Here is a 14,183-nt window from a genome sequence, read left to right on the forward strand (position 1 = left end):
AGAAACCCTGTCTTGAAAGACAAAACAAAAACCAAAAACAACAAAAGAATAAATGTTTATTGATTGATGTACTCATTCAAATAGTTCAGCATCCCTACATGCATTTGCAGAGCACAGTGGAAACTTCTCAAATGATCTCCTTCCCCAGAGTTTATCAGTTCATAAACTCCCGAACATTGTTCCTTATGAGTTTTCTGGGGTCTTATTGAGAAACGGATTGATCATAAACCCATGTTCAAAGGAAGTGAAAAATTCTGGTGCCAGTATTTAGTAATGCCATCTGGAGGGTGAGTTCAGACATTATGCCTTTAATCCGATCTCACAAAGCAAGATGCATAAGACATAATGTCTTCTACTAAGACATAGAGTTTGTCTGGGGACATTGTGCCATGTTAGGGACCATGCTGGTGTGACGAAAAGCCATAAGATCCTCTTATTGCTCTGAGGCTCTGGTTGGCTTTAGCTTCTGCTCCTTTCAATGTCCCCTCTTTCCCCTTCTGCCCTCCCTCTGCTCTGGCCTCCCAGGGACCCAGTAGTGACTGCTGGATGCTCCCAGTGTCTCTCTCCTAGCTGCTCTTCTGCTTACTACCTTCTTTTTCTCCTTCTATTAATGAAGCCAAACTAGGAGACTGGAAAAACAATCTCTGGATTAATTTCTTTTAGTATGAACGAATGATCACCATTGGACTCCTTCACCTTCGCAAAAGAGTTCTGAAGGGTCTTGATTCACCCTGGTCAGGCTTTTTAAATGCCATTGTATATAAAAATAATAATCATTACTGAAAAATTGGAAAACATAGAATTTACTCAAATCGCTATAGTTTCACTACTTAGAAAGATGAATGAAAATATTTGTTCCGTTGTTTCCACTTCTTTTGCATCATGTTCAGTGACTGTCATTGGCTTCTATTTCATTTTCTGTTTAACTTAAACAGTTAGCCTTCAATCGGCAGAACGTTGAGAAAGATATCTCTGAAGGAACCTCTGGGTGCAGCAAGAGTTCTCTAGGGTACAGAAACTATGGCGGTGAACAAGAGCAGACTCAAGCACTTAGTCCTAATGGACTCCAGGTCTGACAGAGGTGTTCCTTGGTAGATCCTAAGCTATCCCTTGCTCCTTTATTCCCTCTCAAAGCTGACCTCAGAGCAGGTTGATGCACTGCTCCCCTGTGTCTAGATTGTTCTTCACTCCCGCCGCCATCCAGGAACCAGGGCGGTGTCCACAGCCCTCTTCTACTGGACAATTATTGACAGCTAGAATCAAAGATTTCTCATTAGTTTGAAATTTATTCTTTCATTTCTACTAAGTTCAAGTCACAGGAAGTTCAATTCTTACCTTCCTTTCATTTCTCTCCCATTCTAGGTATTTCTCTCTAACCTACAGGTTTATATGGTAGGATTTGGGGATTAAGGAGGAACTGGGCAAACATTCAGCAGAGATGAATCCTAAATCACAAACTAATTTCCCTCACACACTCCTTTTCTGTCCTTTCCTGCTTTGGAATAATATGGCTTCATGCTCCTAACCTATGTCCATCTGCTCATAGCTTAAAATTTCTGAGGGAGACTTGATGTGGGATTCCCCTCTGTATGCTAGATTATTGCCATTGGTTAATAAAGAAGCTGCTTTCAGCCAATAGCTTAAAAGAATATAACCAGGTTGGAAGATTTTACACACACACACACACACACACACACACACACACACACACACACATACACACACATAGAGAGAGAGAGACAGAGACAGACAGAGAGTAGGCAGAGTCAGGGAGACATCATGTAGCTGGCGCAGGAGACAGACACACTGGAATCTTAGTGGTAGGCCACATCCACATGACAATACGCAGACTAATAGAAATGGGATAATTTAAGATGTAAGAGCTAGATAGAAATACACTTAAGCTATTGATTGGCCAAACAGTATTGTTTCTGTGTGATTATTTCAGGTCTGGGTGGCCAGGAAACAAACAAACAAGCGGTTCCCATCTTCAGAGACTCTTGTCAATTAAAAAAAAATGCAGGCAGGGCATACCCTCAAAGTTGTTTCCCTACCATGTTTGGGGAACACATGTCCCTAGCACACGAATAGAGGGTTAAGTTCATGGGAGAAGGCATTCTCTTTAAAAACACAGCAGGAGTAGAAGGCATCTGGATGCCTCCAACTGTGGGAGGGCTTTGGGAAGGCATAGGGATTTCTTAACCATTCAAGCTTCTTAGCAGATGTGGAGGTCTCATGTAAAACAATAACCGAAGACAGTCACAGCATCCCACATACTCAGTGACTGTTAAGTGAACCTACCTAGAATCTTAAGTTATATCCTTATCTTTTTAAAGACAAAGAAAAAAGTCCTGTTTTTTAATAAGCAACCTACTTATTTGGTACTTCAAGATGTCTTAAATAATATTTTATTTCTAAATGATATCTTAATATTAACGTCCAAACATAATTGACATTCATTCTCTTTTTCTCACTAGGAATGGGAGGCCAGTGGCAAAAGCCAAGGATGTGATAGTGAACAGGTATGCATCATATATTCTGATAGCTGGTGATCTATGCATCACGTATAACTAACTGAGATATGTGTGGTCTACTTTAAGATCTTCACAATGAGATTAAGGTGAGAGATGGAAAAGCAGGCTGGTGACAGCTGTGACTAACATAGTTTCTTGTGTGTTTTATAAGAAACTGGATTATAATGCTCTTACTATCTCATTATTCCTTGACTGATTCCAGAGATGGGGAGCCTCAGAGACGGGCAGAGAGACTGTGTATTGGGTGAGATAGTATTAATCATATTTATCCTTATGAAAAAAATATTCATCAGTACAGAGGGAGGGATGAGAGTGGCCAATGGGGGAGCAAGAATGCTCCAAACTCAATATATACACATGTGAAATGGATAAGTTTCAAAAATTCACTTTTATGAAATTTCTTCATTTTTAAGCAGCCAACATAATCTCAAGTCTCTGAGATGGTACATGACACAGAGTGATCTCAAAGTTGATTTGATCAGGGACACTTTTTCAAAACAGAGAACTATGTCTTTTGGTCACAGTTCAGTTTGAAAACACAGTTATGGGAAACTTTAGGGGACACAATTAGACCAGTTCTAAATTCTACGCTAAATAAGTTAGACAAAATATTGACCACAGTGTACAGAATATATTATTTACTCCCCCAATTGTCTAAAAAAAGCAGAATTAATAAGAAAATTATGGTAAGCAGGAGAAACTCAGAGACCAAGTAAAAACAATGGATATGGATGCTGTGATAACAGTAAAATTATAATACATTTTAGCTAAAATAACTGTTGAAATATTTTAACATGATTTCAACTCTATAAAAAAGTGAACACATAACAAGAAACAGAAAAGGAAGCACGCCAAATATTAGCATTATTTGGTAAAAACAGGATTGTGGTATTGTATTGTGTCTGTTATGCCATATGTGTGTGTGTGTGTGTGTGTGTGTGTAGTAGGTTGAAGTAAGATCTGCTTCTCCAGAGAGCTCTTAGAGCAGTGGTTCTCAGCCTTTCTAAGGCTGTGACCTGGAATACAGTAGCTCATAACCATAAAGTTATTTCCGTTGCTCCTTCATAACTGCCATTTTGCTGCTGCTGTGGATTATAATTTAAATATCTGTGCTTTCTGATGGTCTTAGGCAACCCCTGTACAAAGGTTATTCAACCCCCAAAGGGGTTGTGACCTACAGGTTGAGAACCACTGCGTTAGCGTGACGCAAATACGTGTCTAGTGGAGTGAGAGCGGGGGTTCCGTGGTGAGGAGCGCTTGCTACTCTTTCAGAGGAGTTTGGTTCCCAGTACCCACACTGGGCAGCTCACAAGTGCCTGAATATAACTCCAGCTCCAGGGGGCTCAGTGCTCTCTTTCGGCCTCTGTAGGCACCAGTACAAAACACATGAATACATAATTTAAAAATTTCCTACTTAGGGATGTATTTGTTTTGTATGATCAAATAATACAGTCTCTGGACCCCCACACCATATTACTAGAAATGGGAGGTAGTTGGTGCAGCTCCTGGTGCAGTGAATCAAAACTGCGTGTGTGTGTGTGTGTGTGTGTGTGTGTGTGTGTGTGTGTGTGTGTGTGGCGAGCAAGAGGGGGACAGCTGTGATACAAACCACCTGCAGGAGGCATATACATGGAATCATGTAAACTAATAATATCCTGGCTACCCATCCAAAGGGGCAGGGAGAAAGCATTAGGGTGTGTGAAATAGGCCCCGAAAGTATCATTCCTCGAGCAACTGGGTGATTTCTTGTGAAGGAGGGAAGGACTAGAAATCAAATCATGACCAGGCGGTGGTGGCGCATGCCTTTAATCCCAGCACTCGGGAGGCAGAGGCAGGCGAATCTCTGTGAGTTCGAGGCCAGCCTGGTCTACAAGAGCTAGTTCCAGGACAGGCTACAAAGCCACCTGTCTTAAAAAAAAAATCAAATAATGATTGCCCTTGGTATCAGTGATCGGTTAACCCAAGGGCTTGCATCTTCGCTGAGTTTTCCTCCTTTACTTGAACTCCGTCCCCACACTGGACCTCAGGAAATTATATGAAGTCATTAGAGGGAGCATATGACTGTTGACAGATTGTTCCACAAAGCCTTGAGTCCCGAAGAAACATGACCAGACAGCATTTGGCTGCAGGAGAGCCCAGAGACTGTCTCAGAAATACTGAGACACACAGGAGAAGTGTTCACAATGGTTAACAACACACCATTCCATCGGATGGCTGCGATTTGACTCCTAACTACTCAGGAGCGTAGCTGTTGGCCTTCTGAAATGTTGAACTTTCCCCACGCTAAGTCTCACCATCTGCAGATTGGGACTGGTTCGTTGTTCTAACCACATCAAATCATCTCACTGTTAGATGATGTGATGTGTCTCAAAAGGTACAGTTAAATGGTCAAGAATAGTAGCTAACTATTACTGATTATTGCTCTTTTAAAAGTTTACTCTATTTTTCTCCTCTAAAACTTTTCTAGAAATCTACGAAAAGTTTTCATTAGGACAAATCAAAACAGCCAGCAAAGCAGAGCTCTGTTTGGCAGAGGCCAGCTGGGGAGTCATTTATTTCTCCTGGATTGTTGGGGTTTGGGGTTTCTTAGATCTTCCATTTGTGCTGGTTGTATCTTCGTTTTGATAATCCTGCCTCAAAGAATTCCAGCCAGCTAGTGAGGCACGTTATTTCTTTCCTGGAACCACACGGGTCCCACTAAGCAGAGCCCCTGCTCTTCCTCTGTTTGACTTCTTAAAATAGTTTCTGAAGAATTTAACCACAACTGAATCAAAACTAACCAGCCTGTAATTTCCTGGTCTGTCCCCATGGCCTTTCCTTTAAAACAAAACACACGCGAAAAATGGCATTTTGATGGCTGATTTCCAGCTCCTTGGGGTTTGGACTGGAGGAAGCTGGGGAATGTCTGTGGGAGCTTCTCCTAACTTCTCTTCATTTCTCATTGGGAGCAGGCTCGTGTGGGCTTCATTACTCTGCACTATCAAAATTAGGCTTTTTTTTTTAATGAAATTTTTGCTGGATACTGTCAGTCCCTCGTTCCTTATGTCTTCCTTTCCCCCGTTCTGGTGCATATGAAAAGACGGCACCATGCACTCAGTCCATAAGCTACAAACAGAAAGAGCCGTCCTTTCAGACAAAAGCATTCACTGTAATGTTCTCAGAAAATGCGAGCAGATTGACTTCATCCGCGAAAGACACAATTAAAATACATTTGAATCTTCTCAGAAAGCCCTTTGCAAACACTCTTATTTCAATTCTGAAAGATAGAAGATGCCATTTACATTGGGTAGTGACATGCAAGGTCACTAATTTTGTCTGTAATGTAGCCGTAGCCATTTTCAACTTTTTGGAACATTAAGTACTTTCTTTTAGCTTTTTGATCTAACTGAGATATAATGCACAATTAAGTAAGTGCTTATAATTAATATATAATGCAAAATTCAGAGTTAATTAGAAGCCAGAGTGAGTGAAATTAGAAATTTATATAATAGCTAAATCAAAATGTTACAGCACAAAACCCAAGAGATTTATTTTAAAACCATACCGAATATTATGAGTGCCTTTGCATCCAGGACGCTGTGTCCACAGATGTTTGCTTCAGCCAGCGTTTGCTGAGCTGATGAACTAACAACAGATGATGGCAACAGGACTAGAACCATAGAATGATCGTGGAGATAATGGTACGAGGGAGATTCATTTCTGAGCAAACACTCTCATCAAATTTTGTGGCATAATAAACAATCTAATTTGCTGTTATAATGCAGGACAATCATGTTCAGAAGTTCTAAAATGTTAGAAATGTTTGTACCATAGAGCATGTTTCTAGTCTGTATCTATATCATCCTCTAGATCTATCATAATCTATATCTATATTGATATATATGGAAGTCATTATCAAAGTGTTTTCAAACAGGTTCAACATATTTAAAATTAGAAGCTTCCAAGGGTATCCTAGAAATCAACATGCTAAAGATTTCACATTTTTTTCTTCAAAGTACCTCTTTCTTACAGTTTCCGTAAAATTCATAACCTAGCAAGTTTCTTTTCAAAGCAGAAAGCAAAAGCAACGGCCAGAATCCAACTATAGCACACTTTTCAACTTAACAGAGTCTAAGATATCTTTGTTCCATCTGGCACTTAAAACTGTAATTTATTATCTACTTTTAAAGAAAATTTTGATTGAGGAAATAAGACCAAATATATAGTGACACGTTCCATATCTTTCATGGGAGCTAAAAGTCAAGAGACAACCTAATTTCATTAATTCTCTGGGTCCTCATCTTTGCCTCAACCTTTTCTGTAAATTACTGCTATGGATTTTTTTTTAAAGCATTCATTGTTTAGAAAGTTCATTTCCAAAAATCAAGCACAGAAGATATAAAATATTCTCAGGGTTGGACAGATGTAAGCAATATACTAGAATTAGCACATGAAAGCAAATATCTCCGTAGACTTAATGGCAAGTTGGAACAAGCTGAAGACCCACTCGCTCTGCAAAAGCGAGCCTTCTTCTGGGCTCAGCAGAGGAAGAAAATCCTCCTTCGTGTTGTGAACACGCTTCCCTTAGCTGTAGCAGACTATGTGCTGCTTTGCTCTCCGCCAGACTCTGCCTGACAAGCATTAACCTCAATTGTTCCAACTAACCTCTCGGGTAGTGTTGCCGAAATGTACATAGATTACCTCACCCCGCAAACAACTCCTTTCATCTCGCATTTATGAGGAGGACTTTCTGGGGAGTAATCTATTCCAATCAGTTTTCATCAATTTATTTAGCACCTACTCAGATGGTTTCAACTCAGGCACAAGGGGCTAGTGCTCTGGGAACCACTGATAACAAGGACATTAAATTAGATTATGTAATTGTTGGTTCTTAATTGCTCAGAGTTCTCTTACTGAGTCTCATGCTTTCTTCTTCAAAATCTAAAGTTCAAGCCACGGTTTGTTAGACACTCAGATTTTCAACAAGCAAATCAGGGTTTTTCCATCGTTTCAGAATCTCCTAACCATGCTAATACAGTCCACAATTCAGAGAAATGCCGAGCAAAAGAGTAACATAAGCATTTTTATGTCATTTCATGCATTAAAAAAATTCCCAAGTGTCTAGGATATTCTATTTTTATTTGGAGATCGCTCGCTGAAATCTGAAAATATCGTAATAAACAATTACTGAATTATTACAGGCACGAACACACACAGGGACACTCCAGCATGCTCTCTGTCTGTGCACAGGTGCGGGCGGTTTACTAAACTCACAGTTCACTCTCAGAGTTCAAGTTCTCCCGTGACTCTGGCATTTAAACACAAACATAGAGAGTGCTATAGTAGTTTCACACTGTCTAAATTTTCTTCTGCTAACTCTTAACTTCTCTGAGCATTTCTTAAGGTACAAATCTATGATCAATGACAGAAAGAGCATTGGTAGAGGGACAACTCGAACACCAATTATTTCTGTGCTTGGAGTTGTCCTGGGTGCAGTGTGCGCCACCCCAGTGAGAGGCTACATGGGGTTCTCTTAGGAAAGTATAGAGCCCTATATTGCAAGTACAACGTGATGTCGCCACTGCCGCCGCCACCACCACCACCACCACCATCATCTTATGGCCATCACAACGATCCAGTTAGGAATTTGATCAGATAGGATATCTATGTCTAAAGATTTTTTCAAAAGGTAAGGAAGGCATAATGAGAATATATTTGCCTTTTTGTTTTCCATTGGTTGGTTTTTGCCCTTTCTCTTTAAGGTCACAAGGGACCCACAGTCCGGTCCATTTCACATATGCACGTGCATACATATCACACACATACGTATAGAAGTGTTTGGCATCACAAATATTTCAGCATGATTGAAAATGAAGGAAAGAATTTCTTATTTCAAATAATGATCATAACAAATGGCTCTGAATTGGGCATCGCTTTGCTTTTTAAAATATATTTTTCAGATGCAAATGTGAATTTTAAAAAAACCATGCTGATTGATTTCCATAGGCAAAGCTAATGAAAAGTTTCCATATGTGAAAAATGAATAAATAGAGGGTCTGGAAATTGGTGCTTGCCATTCTAATAAACAGCCCAAGTGGATACGGCAGATAATTTAAATAGTCAGATCCTTACTCGAGGATTCTTCCCTCTTGTTTTTATATTTACTTCTTGTGACCGTGTCTCTTTTCTGGGTCCCATTCTTTCTACAGTATTTTAGGATTCTACCATAAAACCACATGAGTATATGCCCTGGATATTGTCATTTTCACAAATGACGGGACTTATTTTTAATGTTAGTTATCACAACTCTTCAAACACATCTGTGAGTAGCTTGTTCCCTTAGGAGCAGAGATGACGTTTAAGTTTGCCAGGTCACGGGCTATAGTGGCTTAGGACGGTGTGTGTGGGGGGATGTCTTTAACTGTGTTTCCCCCACTGCTTGCTGAGCTCTGGGAAGCCATGTACCGTACAGTACCTTCTTTTCATTTTCGCGTCTCTGCTGGTCCTTTGATTTAACCTGGAGAAGTTGAAATTTCAAGAGTTTCCCTATCAATGGTAGGGTAAGTTTCTCTCCACTATCCATAATGGTTCTTGCTGCCAGCAACACCTATAAGGAAGGAAACACGATTATTAGGAAGGGTGACATTTTGCAATCTTTGATACAATCTATCAGTGATAAGAGGACGGCATGGCGCTTTATGTTTTCTCATATTTGTCTTGATGCAAGGACAGGTCACTGCTGGCCAAATACACCCAAGGGAAATACGCCCAGGGCCACCGAGATTGAATCGTTTCATTATCAGCCTCGCCTCCGGCAAGGCAGTGAACTCTGTGCAGTGGTGTCAGACTCTCAGAACTGTGCTACATAGACACAGGCAGGATCTCATCTGGGATGATTGACAGGTCACGCCCATGCTAAGAGAGTCTGTTGTCGTTTGGCAGAGCTGGTAGTCCAAACTGTCAAACTTTGACTTATTAGGACAATATAATAGAATCGAGTTTTATAACAGTGGAAATGACGATGGTGGCAGTCTCTTATTTCTTGGTGACCAAATCCAAGCGAAAGATAAAAGCTGTTTGACACAGGGGCGCCATGCGAATGTTGCACCCCCCTTCCCTTGCAGCTTAAGGCTGATCCTGTTGGTATGCGGACTAATTGGGGTGAAATGAGGTTATTGAGTTTTCCTTGGGTGACGACAGGCACTGGGAACATACAGCTGTATTGTCCAGATGTGTGGCACTGACAGCCTGTTTTATGGCTGTGTTTTTTACAGCTTGTTTCCCCTAAATTTCACACAACTTTCTAACATCTGGGCCCTTTTCCTTGGAGCCCTATAACCACTTTATTTACTGCAAAAAAAATAAAATCATGTAAAATATACCGTAAAAGTTGTTATGCGTTTCTTTATTCCTGTTGTCTCCCGAATAAAGTCCGCTTCTACCTGAAGAATTGTCACAGGAGCAATCTAGCGAAGGATTTTTCAGCTTTTGTTTTTAGAGGAGCATCATATTTATTTATAACCTTGAGATGGATTAGGTGTTGCTAGAATGTTCTGACATGTGGCTTTTCTCCCCCCCGCCCATCGGAGCACTCGCCCCTCCGGTGCATATGGTGTCAATTTCAGGCGCTCGATCTCAGACAATGACCGTGTACACTGCTTCTCCAGAGCCGTGTCTTGTCTGAGGCTCACGCTAGTTCTTGGGTCAGGGTTTCCATGACCGGTCCAGTCTCTCCAACTTTCCCCTTTGCCAAGGGAAATAGCTTAAATAAAGGTGGGCGGGGCGCATATTTTGCTCCGAACTGGAGAAGGCCCTGTGGATCTTCATGTGCCAAAATGTAATTGGACTTTGTAGAGAATCCACAGGTTCCTGCTCTGCACTGAGAACGAGAAACCCAGGAAGAGGGGGGTCTTTAAAGTTTTCCTTTCCAAAAACCAAAGGAACAAACCAGAAACACCAAACTTGTGGGGGGTGGGGTGGGGTGGGAGAGATGAGTGCTCCCAGGAAGCACAGAGCTTGCTTTTAGGGCAAGTTCTGTCTTGCTGGCACAAGTTACAGAAAGGGCATGATTGTTGTGATTTTAAGGCTCAAGAAAACGGACACGACACCTGCAGATCCTCTCCATTTAATGGTGACCAGATCCAAGATGTTCCAGGATCCTTAAGGGGACTGCTGCCCGGGAACTGACTACACAATGAAGCCGTGTGACTGGACCCAACCCCAAGGGTGGGTGTTAATGTTTGGTTTGAGATGTCATTTTTCAATAGAGGCTGAATAGTGTGTTGACAATCAGGCTGTTTTGTGACATCTGGTCTCAAACATTCAACTCTGGGGTTTTAAAACTCAGGGCAGTCTGGCATGGCGCATTCTTGTGGAGCACAGAGATTACGGCGACATTGAAGGCGGTCTGTGCTGGAGCCGGCTACCCAGAGGGGTAGCTCAGCCTTCTCCTGGTGATCTGCAAGGACAGGATTCTCACCTGTGCCCAGAAAGGTTTGGGTGAAGCCTGTCTAGTGTCATGGTAACCAATGGGATGCGTCTGGATGTGCTCCCTAGCCTCTTGACTCCAGAAGCCCATGAACATTGTCTCCCTGGGGTAAAATGTCCTAGAAGCACAAACAAAAGTTCCTAGAGAGAAGCATTTTGCAGGCCATGAAAGTTAATTAGCACGTCTGAAAGCTGTAGCATGCTGGGTTTCTGTAGAAACCTGACATTTCATCAAAGGAGCAGGGATGTCTTCCTCTTGTGGGGAGATGGGTGGTGGTGGGAAAGGCCCCTGGGACAGCCAGCACACTGCACTCTATAAGCTGTAGATGCAAAGTGGGTATAGTAGAGGGTGATGTAGCTCCTGCTGGTTCCTTCTGGCTGGCCCTGCTGGTCCATACAGAAACCACTCAGTGCCAGACAAGCCCACAGACAGCTCAGCCTGAACCTGCAAGGGGTACCATCAGCAATGGCAAAGCCTGGACACACCTGTCTTCTGGGCTTTCTCTGGTGCGACTTAACTCCAGATGTGGCTCTTTTGAATGCCCTTAGGATAACTAATGAAATTAAGGAAAACAAGTCTGTGCCAGCTTAAAAGTTGAGACTGAACCCTTTCTTGTGGGGGTGTGGGCTGTCCCCAGGAGGGGCAGCAAAGAAAAAGTCTGTGCATGTGAGTTCCCACCAGCAAATCTTTCTTTTCACACTGTAACTTGCAGATGTAGAGACAGATATCAGGACTTGGGTTTCAGATGGAAAACAAATCCTTGGTGGACCTTTGTTTGAAGGATAAATTTAGGGAATTAAAAACTGAAAGGGAAGATTTAAGGGATGATTCTCCTTTCTACAGACCACTCTGGAATGGCTTTGTTTCCCCCACCTTATGTATGCAAATTAAGGAGAAAGAATCAGCCTTGTCTGGAAGTTAAGGTCAGTGTGTGCACATATGTCTGGGTATGTATATCTCTTTTTGTGTCCATTGCAGTCCGTGTGGTCTCTCTTCTCTCTCCGCTGGCTAGTGAATGTGTGTATTCGAAAGCAAGATAACAAGGGCTGCAAGTATTGGGAGACTTGACAGAACACAGCAGCAGGAAGCTGGCTGCAATTAGACAAAAACTTAGGTTTCCCGAACTGATTAGAAGAGCAGTCATTTTATGGGTTTGAACCTGGGCACTCTTCAGGTCACCGTACCAAATAGATGTGCCTGGCTTGAGTTAGAAACCCAACACGAATCCCAGGGGTGAACTGGACTCATTAAATGGTGAAGACTGTGGTAGGGTGAGGCCTTAGATTCCCAGGGAGCTCCATAGGTCAGGGCTGTAGATGGAAGGACCTGCTCCATGCAAAAGGTTTTGAGTAGAATGACTGAATATGACCTATTCTTGGAAAGGCCACTGTAGAAGAATGTCAAGCATTACACTGGAGATGGGACACTTCAGAAGTGTGGATAGATGCCCTTTCTCTTAGGATGCTTTGTGACTCTGAGCTTGCTAAGCAAGAACAATGTCTGTCTCTGTATCACTGGGCATGAAGAAGACTCCATCATATTTGCCATCTAGTGATTTGAGACAATAAAAATAAAAGAAAGAAGCTAAATCTTTTCCTGGTATGGACATTGGTCAGACCCACCCAAAGATACTAGTGCTCCGCTAACCACTCCTCTTCTTTGTAGCACCTCCTCACATACTAGGCATAAGCAGACACCTTCCCAGGGCTTAGGACTGGTTCCTACAGTCCCATGGCAAGTGGATGGATGGATGGATGGATGGACGGACAGACGGACGGACGGGTGGATGGATGGATAGATGGGTGGATGGACAGATGGATGGACAGACGAATGGATAGATGGACAGACGAATGAATAGATGGATGGATGGATGGACGGACGGACAGACAGACGGATGGATGGATGGATGGGTAGACAGATGGATAGGAATTCATGATTTCCCCAGTGTGTTTACCACATGGAACAGTTTGTGCACTGTTTAACATGTGCACTTGGTCTCAAGTGAGTGCTGAAGATGCGCATAGATTTCAGACCTGTGTTTCTCCTGCGGGAGTGTAGTTTTATGGCAAGCTGAGAAGAAAACAGCAAACAGTGACTATGCGTGTGAGAGAGGGGATGTAGAAGGCCAGGGGAAGCTATCTCTTTCAGAAGCTTTGAATAACTATGGTCCCCCTTGCAGGAAAAGAGCCTTTGGTTTGAGAGTTTCTCTTGGGGTCTATGGAATTTTTCTCTAACTGTGGTAATTTGCTAAGCATGATTTTATATTTGGCCCCCTATTTTGGAATTGGGTAGATAATCTAGCACACAATAGCAGAATCTTCAAGAGTAGAGGCTGATGCTGCCCAGACTAGCACAGAGCTGAGCAAACAGGCTTCTGGATACAGAGGATCTAATGTATGTATAATTTTTACTATCACCTTCTTTTGGATAGCTCATTGTCTCAGCGCATGATTGATTCATTAGCCATTCCCACAGTGAAGACATCTTAACAGTAGGAGAGGCAAGGCAGTGAAGAGACTATCTTCTCAACTCTTGTACCAGACCTCTTTCTTGTACCAGACACCTTTTTAGAAATGGCCACTATGAAGCAATCCACAATTGCTTTCCATAATTCCCTGCACATGCATAAGTGCATAAGTGTATTTTTCCCCGTCTCTATATGTGTGTATGCATATATATGCATATATACATATATGTACACACACATATACCCTCTTCATGTTTCATACAACCTTGCTATTTATATGAGCAAATTATTTGTGGCTTGTGTTTTTATGTAAAAATATCTGGATCAATTTGCTCTGCTGACATGTTTTGCTCATGTGTGTATATTTTTTAATAGACAGTAGTCTTCTCTTGTATGTGTGTTTGCTCATTTAATTAGGTACACAAGCAGACTATTTTTTCATATTAGGTGTCCATATATTCTTATTAGTAGCATTTTTGTTCCTACCAACACGTCATGAGTAGGTCTGTTGTCTACCATCAACAACACAGGGCATTCTTCATCCTTATATCGTTGTCTATATTGATAGTGATGGTTTTATTTGGAGGTGTGTATAATAATTGAAATGTTCTTTATCTGTACTGTAAGATATGGCTTATGTGTATGGTGTCTAATGATTAGTTGAATATTGATAGAAGTCAAAGTAATTGAAATTTGTTATTTTTTTAATGGGCTA

The 14,183-nt window shown here is 41.7% G+C and overlaps 1 protein-coding gene across 1 annotated transcript in view; it reads right to left on the reverse strand.

Annotated features, from left to right (window-relative positions):
• The window catches only part of Spag17 (sperm associated antigen 17), a 216,288-nt gene that overhangs the window by 139,455 nt on the left and 62,650 nt on the right, over positions 1 to 14,183 (reverse strand). The window contains exon 4 of the mRNA XM_048442183.3: positions 8,989 to 9,120. Within this exon, the coding sequence (XP_048298140.3) occupies positions 8,989 to 9,120 (132 nt within the window). The remainder of the gene's footprint in view (positions 1 to 8,988; positions 9,121 to 14,183) is intronic.

Source organism: Myodes glareolus, chromosome 17, assembly GCF_982192425.1.
Source record: "Myodes glareolus chromosome 17, mMyoGla1.1, whole genome shotgun sequence".
Taxonomy (NCBI): Eukaryota; Metazoa; Chordata; class Mammalia; order Rodentia; family Cricetidae; genus Myodes; species Myodes glareolus.